Source organism: Gastrolobium bilobum, unplaced genomic scaffold (genome assembly GCF_033153095.1).
Source record: "Gastrolobium bilobum isolate Gb01-03AN ecotype WA unplaced genomic scaffold, APGP_CSIRO_Gbil_v1 utg14755, whole genome shotgun sequence".
Taxonomy (NCBI): Eukaryota; Viridiplantae; Streptophyta; class Magnoliopsida; order Fabales; family Fabaceae; genus Gastrolobium; species Gastrolobium bilobum.
In genome coordinates, this window is record NW_026899007.1 from 8,228 (window position 1) to 31,114 (window position 22,887).

General features: G+C 34.3%; 2 protein-coding genes across 2 annotated transcripts; one reads left to right on the forward strand and one right to left on the reverse strand.

Moving 5' to 3' along the window:
- Positions 1 to 498: 498 nt before the first annotated feature.
- LOC133286212 (protein MANNAN SYNTHESIS-RELATED 1-like) lies at positions 499 to 4,417 on the forward strand. The gene is made up of 6 exons (XM_061483604.1): positions 499 to 600; positions 927 to 1,062; positions 1,170 to 1,240; positions 2,401 to 2,486; positions 3,397 to 3,979; positions 4,139 to 4,417. The coding sequence occupies exons 1-6, from the start codon at positions 499 to 501 to the stop codon at positions 4,415 to 4,417; spliced, it is 1,257 nt and encodes a 418-aa protein (XP_061339588.1).
- Positions 4,418 to 7,120: 2,703 nt separating this feature from the next.
- LOC133286210 (calcium-transporting ATPase 9, plasma membrane-type-like) lies at positions 7,121 to 22,515 on the reverse strand. The gene is made up of 33 exons (XM_061483599.1): positions 22,309 to 22,515; positions 21,607 to 21,723; positions 21,477 to 21,516; positions 20,701 to 20,810; positions 20,486 to 20,617; positions 20,289 to 20,378; positions 19,784 to 19,853; positions 18,957 to 19,027; positions 18,795 to 18,878; positions 18,632 to 18,709; positions 18,482 to 18,553; positions 18,216 to 18,299; positions 18,006 to 18,088; positions 17,804 to 17,912; positions 17,664 to 17,719; positions 17,504 to 17,546; positions 17,313 to 17,396; positions 16,574 to 16,711; positions 13,692 to 13,757; positions 13,468 to 13,566; positions 13,117 to 13,227; positions 12,624 to 12,791; positions 12,211 to 12,270; positions 11,843 to 12,007; positions 11,554 to 11,670; positions 9,632 to 9,730; positions 8,760 to 8,897; positions 8,551 to 8,651; positions 8,363 to 8,408; positions 8,128 to 8,259; positions 7,798 to 7,905; positions 7,624 to 7,715; positions 7,121 to 7,399 (listed from the first exon to the last, which is right to left on the reverse strand). The coding sequence occupies exons 1-33, from the start codon at positions 22,513 to 22,515 to the stop codon at positions 7,291 to 7,293; spliced, it is 3,279 nt and encodes a 1,092-aa protein (XP_061339583.1). The 3' UTR covers positions 7,121 to 7,290.
- Between the last annotated feature and the right edge of the window lie 372 nt (positions 22,516 to 22,887).

A 22,887-nucleotide genomic window follows, 5' to 3' on the forward strand; every position in this document is an offset into this window, starting at 1 on the left:
CTAAAACACAAAAAATGAATCTCTATAACATGACACAATCACTTTTACTACAACATAATTTTTATAAAATCTTTAATACATATGACATAAAATATTAATCTCTTACAACACACGACACTAATATTTTCGGTATTAAATATTAATACGCGCATTACTTATCCTCGTTTCATGGGACACAACTTACCTTTATTGCTGACACAGTTAAATGTGGGGCCATCACAATTTTTAAAACAAAAAACAAAAAAACAATTGGCTGACATTTCGATCTATCAGTAGGATGGAAAACAGTTTTTCCAGGAATGGGTTGTGTTGTTATAATCATTGTATAACGTAATGTGAGCCAATTGTTTTTTCCCTATTAATAATGGGTTGTGTTGTGTTTGTTTTCTGTTGTGGGCTCCCCAAGTTGAACTGAATTTGAAGCTTGAAGCTTAAAGCTTGAAGCTTCCATTGCTTCTCATTCTGAATTCAATCACAGGGAAAGAGAGAGAAAGAGAGATGGGAGTGGATTTGAGGCAAGTGGTGGCTGGTGTGCTGACTCTCACAATGTTCGTCATGCTTGGAAATATGATCAAAAGAGACCACTTTGATTCACTTCAAGTAAGCCTATCTATCTTCTCTTTTTTCCTTTTCACTAATTCCATATGAGAATGCTAAATGTATTGGATTTCATTTCGACAATGATAAATAAACAAAACCCTTTCCTTTATTTACAATTTCAAACTAGGAAACCATAGCTGCTTTATAGATAAGATAATTTGAAGTTGTACCTTTTTGTACACCGCCCCCATTCCTTCTCTTCATTTTCACAAACTTATGTTATGCAATGATTGATTGACTACACCAAGTAAGCAAATTGAGAATCATTTGATCATAGTTACAATATTAGTTTATTTCATTTGCCCTTTTACTTTTTACTTTACAAGGAAAAACTTCCAGGAGGAACGGAGGATACCAACTTTGAGAATGCCAAGTTTGACGCTACTCATGTAACAAAGAATCTAGGGCTTTGGAAGGGAGATGAGGATGACCTAAAACCGTGTTGGATTAAGCCATCTGAAGGTAAGATTTGATTTTAAAAGACTCAGCAAATTATTGAGAAACTTATATCACTCACTAGACATAATCTTTCTGTTCTTTAATAATTCATATATTTTCATGGCTGGCAGTGGATGTGGAGCAGACTGAAGGGTTTATTATTTTTGCATTAACCAATGGCCCGGAGTACCATATTTCTCAGGTAACTGATTCAATGATTATGCTTAACTTAATGGGGAGGTACTAATGTATCAGTTATGTATAGTATAACTACTTACAGCAGTTTCTCAAAACATCAGCAATATTTTTACCTTTAGATAATGCACACCCCTTTCCTTCCAAAATATATGGAGCCATTATTGTGGATTATCAGTGAGAAAGGAAAGACTATTTTATGACACATTCTGGTTACCAGCCAATGCTGATGATGGTTACGCTAAGATTTATAATGTTTTGCTACTCTGTTATTCATGTGCTCCTTCATCAAAGAGTGTCATTGTAAATTTCTCGTTTATTACCATTTTCATTCATTATTCTCTTTCCTTTCTGCTTTCTTCTTCTTTCTTAATAGGTGTTTCTTATCACTGAATATGCCTTTAATTGACTATTTTTTTTTTTATATTTACCATATTAGTTAATTGCGCCAGAATAGCGCCGCGAGCCGCGCCGTGTGGGAGTTGCAGTGCCTAGCGGCAAGAAACCGCGCAGCGCCACATTGCACCAGAACGCAATAGCGACCATTGCGATCACATTTGTGGCCATACTACTATCATAAGGCAAAATGTCGATTTTGTCCAAAATTTAAATGTGTAACAAAAAAATATTAAGGGTTTTTTAGTCTATTTGTGTCTCTCTCTGTCACTTATGCTATCTCCGCCTTTAAAAAATGTTTCTTTTTGTCATTATTTCTGTCATATATCTATTCTGCTGTTTCAACAACAACAACCTGCTGTAACGCTATAGCGTTTTTCGGGGTTGGCCATGACATGCCGCAATCCACAGTTGATAACTTTGATATTTACTGAACCAAGTAATCTTTCCACCAACTGGTGGATCATGCTGCATGTGTTTCTTTCATTACCTGTGCTCTCAATATATTAATCTAATTATCATATAGAACTTAGCCTTTATGCCTAGTATTGAGTTGAACGCCATCCAAGAGGGATGACGGACTGCTTTGCCTGTCCTTTTTCCCCTCTCCTTTCTGCTGCTGTTAGTTCCTAACATCTATTATTGTTAGTTGTTTATACATTGCCTCATAACATTAGATGCAGTCATATCCTGATAGATGCACTTTCCCCAATATGTAATTTCAACTATTTTTTCCTATATTCTCTAATACTCTGGTACTGCATTGTTCAGATAGCAGATGCAGTGATTGTTGCTAGAAATCTGGGGGCAACACTTGTGATACCTGACATCAGAGGAAGCCAACCTGGTGACAAGTGGTTAGTACTGAATTTCACTATATAAAGCATTAAGGATATACTTGCAGAGTTATGTACGGAGGAAGATGTTTATTTTAATCAATTCTCCATATTTTTTTTGGAAGGGGGGTTATTTTACTTTTTTGTTTTTAAATGAGTAACTGTAATATTGTTGCTTGTTCTGCGTGCTGTGTTTATTGTTGTTCATCTTTTGTGTCATCAACCAAGATATATGAGCTATTCATGGACACGATAAGCCGAAACTGAGTTAGCTTCATTTCTCAACTGTTAAAGAAACATTTTTTTTCTGCCTTTTTTGTTTGTAAATATTTAGGGTCTCAAAATATCTTTAGAAACTAATCTTGGGCTTTCACCTAACAATTTAAGTTTTTACACAATTGGTCCTTGACCTAAGTAATGCCAGTCTATTTTAATTTATCTTTCTCTGGATATTGTGAAACATTATACAAGTAATGGAAGCAATTATCACAGGGAAGGGAGTAGGTAGGTGGTTTATGAGCCGCATGATTGAAATGCCTGGCAAAAAACTTTTCATCTGTTCTGTATTGTTTGCTTTACTTCTTAATAATTGTGCCACGTTTAGATGTCCCCCCCATCTCTGCCCTTATTTAAACATAGTAACACACTGCCAGCTGAGTTGAGGCAAGCCAGGGCCAGGAAAAACCCTGGGCCGAGTTGTAGGTTGGAAACTGACTTAAGGCCCTCCAATTAGACAAGAACCAATTTTCAGCTTTGTTATTTCAAGCCCCATTCTTATTGCAAGCTTGCTTTGGAGGTAGCTCAATTTGAACATGCTTAATTGTTGATGACATTAATGAACAGCTCACAGTTGAACTCATTTTTGAATTCATCTAATTTACATAGAGCGTGAAGAAGTACTAGTTTATAACTAATATAAATGACATCTCAGGAACTTTGAGGATATTTATGATGTTGATGTGTTCATGAAAAGCATGGAAGGGGTGGTCAGAGTGGTAAGGAATCTTCCTGCTCATATATCAACGCGGAATATTGCTGCTGTTAAAGTCCCGAATCGGGTTACAGAAGACTACATAGCTGAACATGTTGAGCCAATATATCGAATGAAGGGAAGTATACGGCTTGCAACTTACTTCCCTTCAATAAACATGAGAAAGGCAGGGGAAAAAGGTGACACTGATTCTGTTGCATGCTTAGCAATGTTTGGAAGTTTAGATTTGCAGCCAGAAATGCATGAACTGGTTGACTCAATGGTTGAAAGACTAAGAACTTTAAGCAGAAAGTCAGATGGTCAATTTATAGCTGTGGACTTGAGGGTCCAGATGTTGGATAAGAAGGGCTGCCAAGGTAATGATAATGATGGAGAGAAAAGCTGCTACAATGCACAAGAGATTGCAGTATTTTTGAGGAAAATTGGTTTTGAAAAGGATACCACAGTTTATCTGACTGAATCAAGGTGGGATAGTAGTAGCCTTGATTCTCTAAAGGATTTGTTCCCTAAAACTTATACGAAGGTGAGTTGTGTTTTTTTATTAATCTGCCTGTTTCATCTTCTATCTCTCTCTTGCACATGCAACATACATCTTATTCCATTAGACTACTCTAAGGAAAATCTACAAACTTTAAGAATTTTTAACATTAGAAATATAAAATTCTCCTTGCCTTGGATGCAGGAAACCATCATGCCCGCAGATAAGAAAACAAAGTTCCTAGATTCTCAAGATTCTGAATTTGAGAAATTGATTGACTTTTACATAAGTTCTCAGAGTGACGTTTTCGTACCAGCAATTTCAGGTCTGTTCTATGCAAATGTAGTCGGAAAGAGAATTGGTTCTGGAAAAACCCAGATACTGGTTCCAGCTGATATTTCTGGTTCATCTGCTTCTGCCTCCAATTTTCTGTCCCCTTATGTCTCCAAGAAAAACCACTTTGCTTATTCTTGTTACTGTTAGTTTTCTGTGAAGAATCAAGTGGGAAATGTGTTGGGAATGGAACGAGGGAACCCAAAACTCTTTGCAAAAATGTACATCCTCCAATGAGCCAAATGACAAACCATAATAAGTGGGCCGACACCACATCTCAACCCAAACCCTTAAGGCTGTAGGTTTTATGGGTCTTTTGCAGTTATATGGTCATCACTTGGTCTATGTCTAGCTTATGTGGAACTTACTTCACCACCACTCACTCACACTTGATTATTTCCAACATCCTTGCTTCCCTGTTAGTTTATTTTTTTCGAGCGTTCACCAAAAAGGTTGAGTGTTCACTAGATTGAAGTCATTGTCAAATATGTACAAAGGGGAAGGGCTATCTATTCATCACATGTATTTTGTAAAATTATGGTTGCCTCATATTTATTTTTCATAATTGGTGAATGAAATGATAATGAATTCTTTTGATACTTTAATGCTCCTTGGTATAATGTCAGCGCATGTATTGGATATTTTTTTATTTATTTTTTAATTTCTTTCAGATAAAAGATGTATATTCATTTCTTTGTATTATTATACATCAAACGCAAACCTTGATACAGAATGGAAAGCTTTGAATAGTGGAGGGCTATGTTCCACCGACACCGATACGGGACACGGGATACGACACTACACTACATTCCGATACGTTAATTCTAAAAAATATTAAATTTCGACACGTTAAGACACGTTTTGATATTATATAATATTTTTAATTTATGTAGTATATATTATATTTAGTATTTAATAATTTAACAAAAAAATAAAGCTAAACTTATAATACTTAATAATTTTGCAAAGAAACATAATATATCTCAAATGTTTATATTAAACTCAACAAAATAATAATCGTAATCTAACGAATGTAATAGTTGGAACTCAAAATGGAACTCAAGGTAACCTTCGAATTTTTTTTGAGTCTTTGCAATGAATATTGGAGTATTGGAAAGTGTCAAAGTGTCGGGAAGTGTCGGACACGACACATCAGGATTTTTTAAGTGTCGGTGCTTCATAGGTGGAGGGCGGGTAAATAAGCAGGGCATGCCAGACTATAACCTATATAGATCAGACCAACCGTACATTATTTTGAGCCTGTGTAAAAAAACATAAGATCAAGGGTGAAATAGCCTTTCACAATGCATACAGATAGCAACATGAGCAGCAGATGGTTCATGCAAATGATCAAGCTGACCTAACAGCTTGTTCATTTCGGAATTGAACAGCTTCCATCCGGGGCGTTTGATAAAAGAGAAAAAAAAAATTTATCTTAAAATCACGATTTTCGAGAATATAATAGAAAAGTGAGTTTTCTATGAATGTTACCAAAAAATTGTTTGGTAGACCAAAATATTTCCGAGAATGTTGAGTTAATTTCCCTGTTAGTATACTTGGTTGATTGTTAAATATTAATGGGAATGTGAGATAATTTTACAAAAATAACCTCTATTACAAAAAATATAGAGCTCGTCTTCCACAAGGAACGATTTCCCGGTAGCAACATTCTTCACATTTTTATCGGCCACGAGGGATGCGGATCCTCTAGGCGCCGTTTTCCATATTCCCATGGTATTCCTTGATTTTCGCACAATTTCCTCAGCAAACCCCCAATCCAACCCGTTCTGCCATAGATCAAGAACTTGAGAGGATGTTTCTGCAAAGAGCCAACGTGCTTTGACGATGGAACCACCATTTTTGTATTAGTTGAGACATATTTTGCGAGTTTTTCTTCTTTAGATCCATATCTCAAACATTGACCGTCTTCTTCAGCATTTCTTTCTCAGTCGTTGTCTTTTAGAAAGCATGGTTAATTTTTTCACAATTTTTCCAGGTTGATTTTCCATTTTTCGATAGGATTTTGGTTGCAAAAATACATATAAAATGGAATCCTGGGAAAATTACTTTTCCGGGAAAATATCTTAAATAAGCTACCAAACATTGACATTTTAGAAACCCATCTCCACTTTCTTGGGTTTTCAAAAATAATCCCCCTACCAAACACTTCAATATTTGCTTGTTTCCGTGTGAAAGTCTTCTTATACATGTATTTTCTCTGTCTCTTTCTCTGCAATTAATTGAAAATGAAAGCTATTATAAAAGTGTTTTATGATAATTGTGAAGTCCACGAAGTTGGATCAAACGAGTTGGGTCCTTGGTCAATTTTCATTTTCCTACTATAATGATTTTGGTCTCGCTATTTCAGCTCAAAAAAAAATAAAGCGTCTTTTCATATCCTAATACCAGTTGCTCACATGTCAAAATGAATCTTTTAATTTTTTTGGTCTACATGACAAAAAAGTTCATATAGTGATATGCATCTGTTAAAGACTGCAATAGCCAGTTAAATTGCCTGGCTATTGTGCTTTTTATGGTTCGATCATTTAACTACAGGCCCAAAGTTTGATAGCGTAAGGGGAAGGGAATGCTAGTTTATGATTGGTTAGACCATGCTAATGCTTTCTTGTTCTTGTTCTTTTTTCCTTTCGGGAAGAAATGAACCTTGCCCGACTAAAAAGTCAATGTAATAGTATTTGTAGACTAGTAATTCTGAGTTCTGACAATGTCCAGAAATGGTAAAATGTGTATGTGAACCCTCCCTCCTCCCCCATCAAAAAAAGAAAGAAAAGGAAAATGAGGTATATGCATTGCATAAAGATTGCTGTATGTTTAAAATCCTTTTGGGACATATTTGAGAATGAAAGATTGCTATATATATGTTGAATATACAATATATTACAAATTCTAGAAAGAAGGCTAAGCCATATGAACTAGTAATATGTATATTTATTACATGTCAGTCGTTAGCTTACAATGAATTGCAGGTGATCCTTTTTGCAACCGATGGTCTCTCTCTTGAGCTATTGTTCAGCACGAGACTTCCTCAATCGCCTGAATGACCTCTTGAAGTATCGAGACAGTGGTGTTTTGGGAACTGGAATGAATTTTCCAACAATAGCAAGAGGCCAACTGTTACAAGACAAAATCAGCTGGTCAGTACTCAGGGCCAACATACAATCTCCTGAATGAATTACAAACTTGAATACGAAAATTTTAAATTTTGTTCACATAATACTGCTAAAATATGTCGTGAGGGTAGAATTCAATATAATGATGAATGTGATCATACTGTAAAATGAGCAGAATACTCCCACAATTGTCGTAATCAAAATTACTGCAGCGAGTCAACTAACCTGACAAGTCCGATACAAAGAGAAGCAAGCCACAGCTTCCAATCAAGCCTCACTGTCGTTGTGAACTTTCCAAGAAACTCGATGATGATTATCTAACAATTTGACGTGAGAGTCAGAAATGCACTCAAATGTTGACAATTAAGAACACAAATAACAAGAGGGATGCCTTTTCACCTGAAGTATAAAGGTCACTCCAACAATTCCTACGAAGAGACGGTTCTTTGTCACTCCCCGGAAGACATTCATTTCTTCTGGTTTTCGAGCATTGAATTCATTGAATATCTGTAAGTTGAAACATTATAAAGCTGTTCAATAAGAATATTATGGGGGGAAATTCTATTCAATAATTCCAAGCCTTATTAGATAAGGGACCCTGGCCGATTAGAGAATAAAGAGGGGTTCAATCCATCAACCACGGAGAAACCCCAATCAAACAAGAAAAAAATGGCTCCGCTAACGTAAGGACCAGCCAAATATCTCATATTTTCATTAACATTCACTTACTTGGCACAGGACGAATGCATTGAAAATTAAAGTATTCTTCACTTGTAAGGTATGGGTTTTAGAATCTTGATTACGTAGAATACTTTCACCACCGAAGGTAAGAAAGAGAAGAACAACGACTTGATAGAGAGCCTGCAATGGCAAATTAAATATCATTATAGTATTTAAAGAGCCCTATGTTTCCAATTCAAAGATGATCTTAACAACTCTCTCCACAGAATGAAATATATTTTACCTGTACGATCAAGTTCCTCCACATGACATTCGTTATAAGGGGTTCCCTGAAAGCCCAAACATAAGATCATAGTTAAAGCGTTCATAACAAGGTTAATTCGAAGCCCAAATCAACCATATATAGCTTAGTAGGTTTAACAGTACTAAACATTGAGCTGCATTGTGAGAAAGGCAATCAATAATCCAAACCTTCGGCCAACTGGTGTTCTGTGCATAAGGCGGTCTGTTGGTGGTTCCGTAGCCAGTGCAAGAGCCCCAAGTGTGTCCATGATAAGGTTAACCCACAAAAGCTGAACCAAGAGCATGTGCATCAGAAACCAATATGTACATAATTGAACAATACATACAACTGCAAATAGTGAAATATTCAACAAAAGAGAAGAAAGAGGGCGGAGTACCTGTACTGCATTTAAAGGAACTTCACCAGAAGATACTGCTGCCACAACATTTATTACAAGAGCGGCAACGTTAACTGTAAGCTGGAACTGAATAAATTTCTGAATATTTGCATATACAGAGCGGCCCCAGCGAACAACCTACACAAAGTGAACTAGATATCTTAGACAATTCACAGATTGGACCAATCTACTAAAAACTAGATATCTAGGCCATTGCACATTACATCAATTATTTTATGCAGAAAAGGACAAAAGAATGAGAAGTGATCAGATAAAGGTTAAATTAATAGGAAGGTCGATGTAGTTTTGTTGCATTTTTAAATAAGTATATATAGTTTATTAATTCAATATTTTTTAATAGAATCCGACCTTTTTAAAAATGGGTTTTTATAATTCTCATTCAATATGAGAATTGAAATCTTCCTACACATCATTCGATTTCCGTGCTGACATGGGTCGCACATATAATTTTTTCTAACATATAGGTCTCACATGTTTTTTGTCTCTATAACATAAGATTTCAATTCTCATATAGCTTTTAAAAATTCTTATAAGTTCTTACAATTTCAATAATTTTGTAATTAGGTTCTCATTAAGTATAAAATTTTATAGATCATTTAAATATATAACAACAACATGAAATGACCTATTGATGATTGTAAACATACATTAAATAAGTCTAAATAGTTATTAGATTATAAGAACTCATTTAAACGTTTTTATAAGGACCGTAATAAAAGTTTGGAAATTATTATGACTCGTTTAAAATTTTAGTAAAACTTGAAGGACTTACGGAACAATTCAACATAAAATCATGTATCAATCACAGACAGCGGAAAAAAACGACTCAAGTGAATAACAAACACGCTTACCTTTACTACTGATGCAAAGTTATCATCCAGAATTATAATATCTGAGCTTTCTTTAGCAACTTCAGTTCCTTGAATGCCCATAGAAAGACCAATATCTGCCTAAAATACAAAATAGTAAAACACTATATCAACTATAATAAGGAAATCAATAAAATTGTTAGATTCCAGGTTTTGATAATAAATTTTAAATTTAGGCTTTTGAACATATAGAAATTTGTGTGCAGGATTTAAGTTATTTGATGATTTTTTTTAGCATATGTCAGTATATTTGAATTTGAATAAAGTGATAAGACATACATGTTTCATTGTCTAAACAAAAAATGTTTAATTGTATCTTCTGTCATTACATGGATTGATTAATTAAAGATTTTTTATTATTTTGTACATCTTTTAGGCAAGTTTTTGAAATAAGATATGATGAAATCTCCTCAATTAAGTATTTGATTTGTTGACTTTGATAAAAGAAATAACTATCTCTGTCTCTTTATATGACTAGGCTCCTGTCTTTATTAGAACATGCAATAATAACAACTACCGGGGAAAAGAACAACTCCTAAGAACAAAAGAAACAACTACCAGAATTGCATGTTTGATTTTCGGCTTTGGCTCATTAGATTTTAGTTTAGAAAAAAAAATATATGTTTTAACCATTGATTAAAAAACTAATAACTAAAATTATAATAAAATATATGCATATGTTTTACAAACTATAAAATTAAAATGTATTCCCTTATTTTTTTTAAAAAAACTATAACAACTTCATTTTTTTATAGAATACATCCTCAAGAGTCAAATCCTTAATTTTCATATTTTTTAAAGAAAAAAATTAAAATAAATCAAATTCACTATTATCTGTTGCGCGGAAGAAAAACACTCTGGACAAATAATAATATAATATGTCAAAAAAAAGCGAGAGAGACACCCCCTCTGTTTTTTTTTTCTCTGATCTGTGTAGACTATTATCAGGTCAAAAATATTATGCTGATTAATTTTAAAATGTAATGATTTTTATACATTTTAATACACTTTCATTATCTTTATTTTTTAAAACAAGTAATAAAAAAAATATAGGAATTTTAACGTGCAAATAACATTTTGGAAATTTTACAACCTGATCTTCCAACCATTTTCGGGAGGAGAGGAGGATCAGGCTGTATTATAGCCAAAGGCTATGGGCAATTCGGCATGGAAATGATTATGGAAGAAAAAGAAAATATTATTTACAAAACTCGTTACCTGTAACTATTGTTGAATCCAGAATGTTGTCAATTCTAATGGCACGAAACTTACGGTTTTCTTTTTTTTTGGTAAAAAGATTGACGTTCATATATATATGCAGGGTTTTGGCAACTAACAATTGCAAATGCATCTATAGTCATTGCTACATCACGAACACATTAGATCAACTATTTCACGATGGCCGCTTTAGTTCCTAGCAAATAAAAAGGCTATTCGTGGTTTCTAAGAAATTCAAAATGGACCCATTTAGTTGAAATCATGGTCCCTCACAAATTCAAAAAAGACTTACATTAGTCCCTCAAAAGAATTAAAATGGGTCCATTTTGAATTTCTTAAGGGCCACGAATAGCCTTTTTATTTGCTAGGGACTAAAGCGAGTATCGAAAAATTTGGTGAGAATCGAAAATAGTATTTATTCAAAAATTAACTACTACAGGCTGCACATAAAACACTTCTAGTGAGAACAGTTTATGGTGAAGTCCATCTATTATAGAAGTCGATATATATATATATATATATATATATATATATATATATATATATATATATCTCGATGAAATGTGTGCAACAGCGATATACATATGCATTCTATGCAGGTTTATCCTTAAGAAAGCATTTAAAATAAAAAAAAACTCAATATTATTTTTCAGCCTGAAGACGGTACATCCAAGAAATATACAGACCTCATGAAGCGCAGGAGCATCATTGGTGCCGTCTCCTGTGACAGCAACAACTTCACCACCTTTACGTAGCGCTTGCACGAGCAAAAGCTTGTCATTAGGAGAAGACCTCCCCATCACCTATATGTATTATGCAAATCAAAAGTATATATTACAACCGTGGATGTAATATGTGGTACGGGTTATTGGCGGGGACAGCATTCCTTTATGTAAGATTAGTGGTGGATGAATTTCATTCTCGAATATTTTTAGCTAATGAATATAAACAAGCCACCACAATAAAGAACCATACCGTTATTTTCTTAGCAACTTGTTCCCTTTCTTTTTCAGATAGTTGACGGAATGTCTTTCCTTCAATTATATTTGGCTCAACAGCATCTTCATTTGAAATCAGTATTCCGCACTCCAAAGCTATTGCTTTTGCTGTTTGAAGATTGTCTCCCGTAACCATGCGTACCTATGAGTTCACAGACATACAATGTGTTGGGTTCCTTTGACTTCACATTTTGGATAAACATTCATGCAAGTTATAAAGTCAGAAACTACGTTCTGACACTGTCATTAATGGTTTCATTTGAACTGCAACCTAAATACGAAGATATCTAGTAGTTCGATTTATATGAAAACTATACTCATTAAACAATAAATGATATATATTACCTTAACGCCAGCTTGAGTGCATATTTTCACCGCATCTTTGACTCCTGGGCGACATGGATCCTGAATACTCAGATTGATGTTAGTTAGATGAAGGGCTATACAGGTTTAATTTGAAAGCATAAGTACAAAACAAGTTCCAGAGCATAATATTTTTTACAACAATACCATATTCAGCATTAAAGAGAATGCTTTCAAGCTCAAAATTTGCAATCTTCATTACATACATGTGATATTTGAAGTATATTTGTTATATATAAATAAACTTAAAGTCTTAATACTTTAGGAATTTAATTATGAACATAGAACTTAATGCCCTATTTGTACAGAAAATTGCAAGTTACGGGGAAAAAACAAATTTCAAAACCTTATAACATTAACACATTTATAATGGAAAAAATACTCTTGCGTCTTACCTTTATTCCAACAATAGCAAGCAAAACAAGCTCGTTATCTGGTAAGGACCACTGGTCTAAATCGTCCTCATTGGACGGAATTTTGTCCAAACCATATGATCTGTATGCAATGGCAACACAACGCAAGCTCCGAGCAGCCATGTCATCGATAGCATTCTTGAAGAATACCTGCAAAAGATATTTAATTAAGTATTATATAGCTAGGAAAATGCTGTAAATATTACCAACTGCTATCAGTTGCTATAATTTTTTAAAAATGAAATTAGTGCACCAATATATAATTGCATAAGTTATCAGAGTAACTTGAAACAACACTATTACCACATTGATATGAATAAAGTGATTTGGTGGTACCCTTAGTCCGTATATATATTTTTTAAATTTCAATTAGCTATCAACCAATAGAAAATGTTTTTCTTATCTCTATTTATTCAGTTCAATGATTTTAATCCCCTCAACAAACTTTCTACGACTTGAAACTGCTGTTCCTGACCTTCTCTTCTTCTATAGACTGAAAGTGACTATTGGAATCAATATATTGAGTACATGTTCCTACAACTATCTCTGCAGCTCCTTTCCAATGTATATGTACTCCAGAGTCCGCCTGCAAGCAAAATTGCAATCAGTATTTCTTATTAGCATATGAAAGATGATGGAAACTATATCCAAGTGATATGATTCCATAATAGCAAAGCAAACAAAATCCACTTCCGTAAATTAAACAGGTTCAAAAATGAGATTTAAAAAATTGAAAGCACAGGGATGGATATTTCGACCTGATAATAGTTATAAAATACAAAAAGATAAAGGGATGAGTTGGTTAATAATTTTATCAAATGATTACCGGTTTCACAGCAACACCACCTCGCTTTTTCTCAGAATTGAAGGGGAAGACATGGAGAACTTTTGAATTTGATCTGATAAGATCAAAATTCATTCCCAACTGCCATGACAACTCAATAAATAAGTTCAGCATCAAATCAATACATTAATAAAGAAAAGGGCGGAAGAACATAAAAAAGAAATAAAGGAAGAATAAAAGAGGGGGGGAAAACCCAGCAAGAGTACCTTCATGGCCCAAGAAAGAATTGCCTTCTCTGTAGGAGATCCTGATACCTCTGCCTCTCCACCATCCTACCAAAGCAAAGGCAGACAAAGAATGTAATGCTTAATAGATATTAATGTCATGATTCAAACATTCGTGAAATAAGAACCACAGATGTAATACCAGTTGAAAGTGAAAGAACAGGTTAGTAAAGAACCTTCTATGAACTTGTATGTTACTACAGTTTATAACAAGACCAGTGCGTTTTCACGGTAGTAAAAACAAATCAATAAATCCAGTTTGCTTATTATTATTTGTTAGCTTGTACATTCATGTAACATCCCGAGGCTGACGAGGGCGGGGAGTGATCGCTGGTGCAAAGAGGCACGGACAAGGAGCGGCTCCTGACAGGCTTCCAGCGGGGGTTACTTGCACGAATGAATTGAATCGACACCCGAAAGAGAGAGATTCCAAAGACTGTGCAGGTATGAGACTGCACAATTTGGGATAGCTTATAAGAATTAATTGGTACTACCTATACTAACAAGATGCATCTTCTTTTCGGTAGCCCAGAACGGAAGACTCCACAGTTAAGCGTGCATGACTTGGAGCAATTCTGGGATGGGTGACCTCCTGGAAAGTTTTCCCGGGAAGTGTGCAAGTGAGGAAAAAGCACACTGAAAAGTCTCGTGTTAGTATGTGGGGATAGTCATTGATTCTTGAAGCGGCCGGGCGTTACAAGTGGTATTAGAGCAGGGCCTCTCTTCCAGTACGGTGTTGTTCGAGGACGAACCATGCGGAAGCTAGTGGGCATGTAACATCCCGAGCGCTGACGAGGGCGGGGAGTGATCGCCGGTGCAAAGAGGCACGGACAAGGAGCGACTCCTGACAGGCTTCCAGCGGGGGTTACTTGCACGAATGAATCGAATCGACACCCGAAAGATAGAGATTCCAAAGACTGTGCAGGTATGAGTCTGCACAATTTGGGACAGCTTATAAGAATTAATTGGTACTACCTATACTAACAAGATGCATCTTCTTTTCGGTAGCCCAGGACGGAAGAACTCCACAGTTAAGCGTGCTTGACTTGGAGCAATTCTGGGATGGGTGACCTCTTGGGAAGTTTTCCCGGAAAGCGTGCGAGTAAGGAAAAAGCACACTGAAAAGTCTCGTGTTAGTATGTGGGGATAGTCATTGATTCTTGAAGCAGCCGGGCGTTACAATTCATATTGGCCAATACAAAAGAAACCAGCAACAATCACACTACAAACACCATCACCAATCTTAGTAGTAATTCCCATTCTGGGAGTAAATTAAGAATGGCTTTATGTGCATCAGGCAACATGCCATAGACAGACAAGTTACAGCCACAGGACATATATTGCAGCTTGCAAATGAACACCCATTTCTAACAGTTGTTTTTAAATCCAATTGTGAGGTTTTGAAACCCTGCATATAAATATGAAGAATCTTTGCTGCAGCAGTAGTCTTGTTTACACTTGCCAAGTTTAACTATCAGAATGTGATTTTTAAAAAATGAGATCTGATTTCATTTGCAAACCAAATCTTTTGTTTAGAATGTTAAAATAAAAAAAATAAAAAATGATTTAATTTTAAAATTTCATGGATTTAATTACTTTTGTTTACAAATCTTATCAAATTTGGTAGAACTCAGAGAGAATTAACTTAATTTTAAATTTAATAATATAAATTAACTTTTTTACCCTTGTTTGATAATCTATTCAATAAATAAAGTTAAATCAATTTTATTTTTAAAGAATGTTAAACATAAAATTTGTTTTTCAAATTAATTCAAATCCTATTTTTCATAATAAATTCTAAATATAAAATTTATTTTTTAAATTAATTCAAACCAAATTATATTATATTATTTCTAATTTTTAAAGAATAAACATAAATACATAATCTTACAGAAAAGACATTAGCTATCAGCTGTGAAACATTACGACCTTATGATGGTTATTGGTTACTGCAGATGAAATCTTAGGGTGCGTTCTGGTGTGCAGAAATATTTTTTATTTTATTTATTAGTTGTATTAATAATTATAAGAGTATCCCTAACAAAAAAACACGGTCCCCACTTTAGTCCCTTACAAAAATAAATTAGTCAGTTAGTTCCTAACAAATTCAAAGTGGACCCATTTTAGTCCTTTTGAGGGACTAATATGGGTCTTTTTTGAATTTGTGAGGGACCACGATTTCAACTAAATGGGTCCACTTTGAATTTGTTAGGGACTAACTGACTAATTTATTTTTGTAAGAGAGTAAAAGGGGGACCGTGTTTTTTGTTAGGGACCAAAAAGGGTATTTACTCTAATTATAAAACTGTTACCTTATTTTTATTATTTTTAAAAATTTGTACAGAAAATAATTAAAAAAAGTATAAATCTTAAAAATTAAAAATAAAGTAAAAATAAAATGACATTTTATAATTATTAATAAAAAATAAAATTAAAAGCAAAAAGAAATTGAATAAACCAAACGCATCTTTAACTTTCTATCTTGCTGGTATCTTCTTCACATGTAGTTGTCACTTAGTAGTACTATCTTTCTTTTTTTGCCCCCTCTTTTAAATCCGACTACGTTTTAGAACTTCAGAATAAACGAGTGCTTATAATAGGAAGCTATATGCTGAAAGAAACCCGCGTGAAACCTATTAATTGTCCTCAATGCACACAAATTCTAGTGCAGCACTACTGGATTTATTCCTGATCTTCCAAAAGATAAAAGAACACATGCAATTATCTACTACACCTATCACTGCGATTGCGTGTGTGTGTGTAAATTTGTCTATTTGAAGATCCTTGAGTTAATTTAGTATCAAATATCACAACATAAAAGGGAATCATAGATTCAGTTGTGAAAATTAAGTAGAAAGGCAGACCTTAGGCACGAAAACATTGCCAGATGTATTTTGTGCAATTCCCTCAGTTATCAGAGACAAAACTTCTGGATGCAACTGTGACAAGTCATCTGGGGGATTTAGTTTATTCCTCCCAACATATGCCTCAACTACAGTCATCTATAAAAGCAAAAAATAAATTACTATCAAATCTTGATAATTCAAGGATTTTAAATATAATGAATGATGAAAATGCAGATAGCTAGGAGGTAGGCAGAATGAACAAATAGCTAGTAAACCTATTTGATAGATTATGCCTATGACAAAGTTATGGATACATTGCCAACAAGCTTGTAGCTCAATTAACATTGGGTGAGGTTCTCTTATCCAAATTCTTGCGCCTCTAACGTAATGAAAAAAAAATGGTGAAGTTGTACGTGCCAGAATGATCATCTAGCATTTGTGAAGGAAAACGCAAATGAAACTAACAAATCTCAAGGTATTAATCTTCATGAAGTTACATTGTTTAATTTTCTGGAAACCTAGTACCAAAAAAAATTCTGGAAATCATCTGCATTTTCCTCAACAATAACATATAGTGGACCATAAATAAGCTGAACATTTTAGGAAAGAAACAATGATCAATCTGTTATGAATCCCATATCAACGTGAGCTACATCAATTAGATAACTATTGAAGCTTTTATTCATATGCATAAATGTAAACTATGGCCATAACTCCTCCTAGCTAGACTATCCAATCCTCCAACCACGGAACCCACCTGATTTAAGGTCAAAGTTCCTGTCTTATCACTGCAAATTGTTGTAGCAGAGCCCATAGTTTCACAAGCTGACAGCCTTCGTACCTGCACGATTGTTGGAAAATATGTTTTAAAACTAAATATGACAAATAGTTGCAAAACTTACAAGTTAGAATATTGTGGTGATTGTTGGATGGTAAAAAGATACTTACCAAGGCTTTGTCTGCCATCATTTTCTTCATTGAGTATGCTAGGCTATCATAAGAGTGATCGAGAAAGAAAATTACACAGATTAGAATAAACAACATCAGACGGCTTAGTTGTGGCTAAATCTTGTGTTGTAAATGAAATAAACTAGCAACATGTACTTACGTTAAGGTAACAGCTAGAGGTAGACCTTCAGGCACTGCAACAACCACAATTGTTACCTGCACGGCTCTATATTTAGTTGAAAAAACTATTACAAAAGATAAAAAAGGATGTACTAAACGTAATCAAGAATTCTCACTTACTGCAATGGTAAAAATTTTGATGACACCATCTACTGCATCGCTAATACTAGTTGTTCCGGCAACAAATTGCACTTTTCCATCCAAATCTTTCGTATGGCCAGAAAAGAATCTAGAATTCCCAAATCATTACACAGGTGGTCAAAGTTGGCACCGAGCTGGTATAAGTAAGTTATAACCTACAAAAACAACAACTGATATTTACCTTCCCAAGAGGACAGCAAGCACAGCAGCAGCTACAGTAAGCCCAACTATGCCAATAAAAGTAGCTACTCCATTCAAACGTACCTATTACATGTCACCAAAAATAAGTTAAAAGTCTTTACGAGTGACGGATATGATTTTCTTTAACGAACAGCACCACAGCTAAAGCAACAGCCTTTTCTTTCTTTGTTTTGGATGGGGCAGGGGGAACCTGTAATGGAGTCTCTTCTCCAGTATCCTCTGAGATACTTGCCATCAGCAATCCCCACTCAGTATTTATACCAACACCCGTTACCTACAGATGGCAGTATGTAACGTGTTAGGGTGGTAGCATCCTAAAAATATTTGTTCCTAGTGCTTAAATACCACTACAATAATTCAATACTCTAAAAAAAAAAAATCATGTTTATATCAACATAGACATTGCTCATCAAATAACAAGCAGACTAGCATAAAAGATATAATATCATATTATACCAGCATAGAACCAACTCCATCTGCTACTTTGCAACCGGACATTAAAAAAGGCGCTTTATGATCCTTGTGAACCTGCAGAACACTCATTGCTTAAATATTATAAGAATTAAAAACTAATAATTAGGTCAATAGAAGGTAAAGACAACATACAATCTTGCTTTCACCAGTCATACTGGACTCATCAATGGAAAATGAGTGACCAGTGATTAAAACTCCATCAGCAGGAACCTGATCACACCCGTAGAGTAATTAACGAAGAAAGAAAACTAATAAAATTTCCAGAGAAATAAACTGAAAAATTATGCAAGCTCACTTGATCTCCTATTTTAAGGGGCACTACATCACCAACAACAATTTCAAATATCGATATTTTTATTGTTCTGCCACCTCTAATGACCTGTAACGAGTTCACGAGTACATGATCAGTTTAACTTCCACATGATTAGTTATGTTCTAATAGTATAATGTTACACACCTCCAATTGTATATTTTGTTTTTCTGCATTTAAGTTCTGAAACTGCAGAGATTGCCGATAATCACTGACAGCTGGAAGACAAAGAGGAAAAAGTAACAACATGAAGTATCCAAATAAGTTAAAGGATCTTCCTATCATCCGTCTTTAGGGATTTTAATATTTTTTATTATAAAAAGTATTAGATGTTTTTAAATTTTCAAAATATTAGAAACTTCTATTTTGCTAGATTTTATTATAATTCCTTAATCAATATCTTAACAAATTTCATAAACTAATACAACTTGAACTAGGGTCGTTAATAGACAACAATAAAAGTTAATCCAAATAGTCACTTGTGCATAGCTCCAGAGAAATTCTTATATAGAGTTAATTTACAGAGACGTTTTTTTTTTTTTTGGTAAACATTTACAGAGAACTTAATTTATTGAGGTAATTGACATATTATGATTTTTAACTCAAAATAACTATAAAAACCTCTTGATGATACAAAAATAACTATATGATACAAAAATCTAAACAATTATTTAAAATTAAATAATAATATACCAATTATTTATTAACTTAATTTACATGACTCTACTTGACTGAGTGTACACTAAATCTATGCAATAATTTCTCTTAACTCAAGTTTTACGGGTGCGGTGGGAATTTGGGCAGCCATAAATTCAAGTGCAAGTAACAATTTACTGGTGAAGAAAAAAAAAAGTTTATCCTATCAAAGATTTCATTTCTTTCCTTTTTTTTATCCTATAGAAGCATACAAATAATTTGACAAGATTAAGTACATTTATATACATCAAAACGAAAGAAACTGTTAAATCCATTACCAGTAACTACAATGACAAGTAATACAGCAAAAGCAATGCTTCCCCCATCATACCATCCTTCTTCCAAACCCTAGCGATTACGAACAAAGGAAAAGGATAAACCTTGGTGAACGATATCAATTTCAATTAAAACGAAAGAAACATTCCAACGACAACACCAAGCACAGTGAAGAAACAGGCATACTGAGAGAAAAAGGCAAGGGTCCCAAAATAAACGCATAAAATAAAAAGTATAACATAGTATGAACAGAATGCAAATAAAAAATAAAGCAAATATCCATTGTGGATGAAATGTGATGAATTCACTTTATCTTGTTATCATGTTCAAACCTGATAAAACCTGGTCAGATTTATCTAAAGATTTTCTTTTAAATCTAACTCCTATTAAGAGAGGCCAAAGTATTTATCATTCATATCCTTTCACAAAACGAGGCACCTATTAATTTTGCTTATATTACTACTTATGTGATTGATGAAAACTAGCAAATAAGGGTGTTAATCACACCTCTGTTTTTATTCCAAGTACCAATGACACCGCAGCTGCTATAATCAATATTATAAGGGTCGTATCTTGCCAAGATTCCCATAGAAACCTCTGTAAAACAACCACAAAGAATTAATACCAGCATAGCATCTAATTCATCAACTGTAATTAAGAAAAAATAAATAAAAAATGAGAAGATAACATCATAAAGAATGTACCCAGAATCTTCTCCCTTTTTTCCGAGGATATGTATTAGTACCAAATGCATTTTTCCTACTCGATAGATCAACATCATCTCCGCTAATCCCTTTATCTGGATTTGATTTTAGTGAGTTTGCTAAGCCTTTAACCTGGATAAGATATCACTAGTTTATATTAGCAAAGCACATTGCTTCAACATAACGCCACAAACAAAAATATGAAGTAGACTTGCCCCTCCATATTGTTGTAATGCAAGAATATTCTGATCCTTAGACATTGAAACAAGTTGTTCGAGCCCGACAGTATAGTCACCAACTGGAGTTGGGGATGCCACTGCTATACCTGTCACTGTGATTCAAAATATCAATTGAAAGGTGATAATGAGTAATTTAAAACACAATCACAACTCATAATTCATAAGTTTTAACCGAATACAGATATGTGAACTTAGTGTTATAACAATAAACAAAAAAAAAAAAAAAAGGAAGTTTGTACTTAGCATAAACAGATAAATTAATTGAAAGCTACAACCAAGATTCGTGCAAGAGAATACAGATTGATTTGTATACATCCTATACCAAGTAGGACCTAAAAGCAGTTCATATTACAGTAGTTCTACAATGGTGGGTGACTTTCAACAGTTAATATATCTAAAACGCATATCCACCTAGGAATATTTATCTGCCGCTTCTAGTTTCTAGCTTCTACATGGCAAATTTGAGAAAAATGAAAATCAACTGATTGCAACTGCTGAAAAAGCAATAAAGCATCAATACCAAACTGTTCTTTGTTTTGGATTTTATGCCAGTAGTTGGCCACAAAGCTGCACTTCTAATGACCACTGCTCTGTTTTTCTACAGACTTTTCCTTTTACAGTGGCGGCAGGTTAATAATTAACAAAGTTATTATTCTTTCGAAGAAGCTTTTGGCAGGTAAGGTTACAGACTATAGAAAGATTGGGGTGGGAGGGAATGGAAGCTATATAAATATATATAAAAGTAAGTATACCTAGTTCACGTTCACCGGCCAATCTGAAAAGCAAAGCTGCCTAATAGAAGAGTGAATCATTGATTAGAAAAGAGAAAATAAGGTTAGAATTGAACAATTGGGAAACATTTTAGCGATTGAGAAACATTACTCTTATGACTTGAGCATGGGCTCTAATCATGCTTTTCTTTTGCTCTTTCTCCTCTTCCTTTTTCAAGTCAAGAGTATATCTAAAACGCCTGGACGCATTGAGCACGAATGCTGCTTGCTGCAAAGAAGCAAAACTTGATTTCAGATTCCTTGAAAAATTCAAGCACACTGCTAAAGTAGCTATTGTTCCTATCCTAGTCCTTGCCAATTAAAAAAAACAAAAAACAGGATTGGGGGATAGTAAAATAACTGTGCAGAAGAGCAACAGAAATCCTATGTTAAATGACACTAATAAAAAAAGGGAAATATTATTCACCTTTCACATGAGATATCATCTCTCATTTACTCTTATTTCGATTTTCGTATCCTATCTTTTTCTTTTTTTCCTTTTTTTCGTAACGGTGGAACCCACTTATTTTCTCTCTACAACATAAAATAACTATCTTATGTTAAATGACACTAATAAAACCCAAAAATAATAATAATGGAATCTATCCCTCTTTTGTGTGAGTAGAATAATTGTTTCTGCGTAAAAAATGAGATAAATATAACCCTTAATCAAATTACCCAAAACCTTGCTGTTAGCATGGTATGTTTAGAAATGAATGCATGTATGAGATTGAGAAACAAGAATGTAATGTAATGTATGAATTGGGATTAATATGAATGAAATGAGGGGTTGGGTTGGTTGGTTGGTTCTTACTCTCCAACGCTTGAGGGTCTCGGGAGGTGCATTTTTGGTGTGGGCAATGTCGAAAGGATCGTCGGGATCGACGAGGAAGTCGTCTTCATCGTCTTCATTGTTAGTTGTGGGGTCGTCAGGGTTCCTGCTGCTGCTGCCGCTTGCAATGGTGACTGTGAGGAGGCCATTGGAGGATGACGTCGAACCACGCGACGTCGACGTCGTCATGTTTATGTTGTTATTGCTACTGCTCATCCCTTCCCTTTTCTTCCTTCCTTCACAATGATGTTATTGCTATGCTAAGCATTTCTCAATTCATCTCAATTATCCCAATGGTATGCTGTTTCCATGTGCCTGCTGCTATTTTCCTATTGTTGACCAATGACCATGTCAATAACTCATCATCAAACATACATTACCCTTTTCTCTCTCTCTCCTCTCTCCAGTTTCTTCCAAATATAAATATAGATGATATCCCAAACAAACCCTATATATATATAAGGCAGCTATTGCTAAGCATCATCACCAAATAGCAAGGCACGAGCTTGCGGTCTGCCTGTGACTCTGAACCACCATCCATTATTATTCTTTCTTAATACA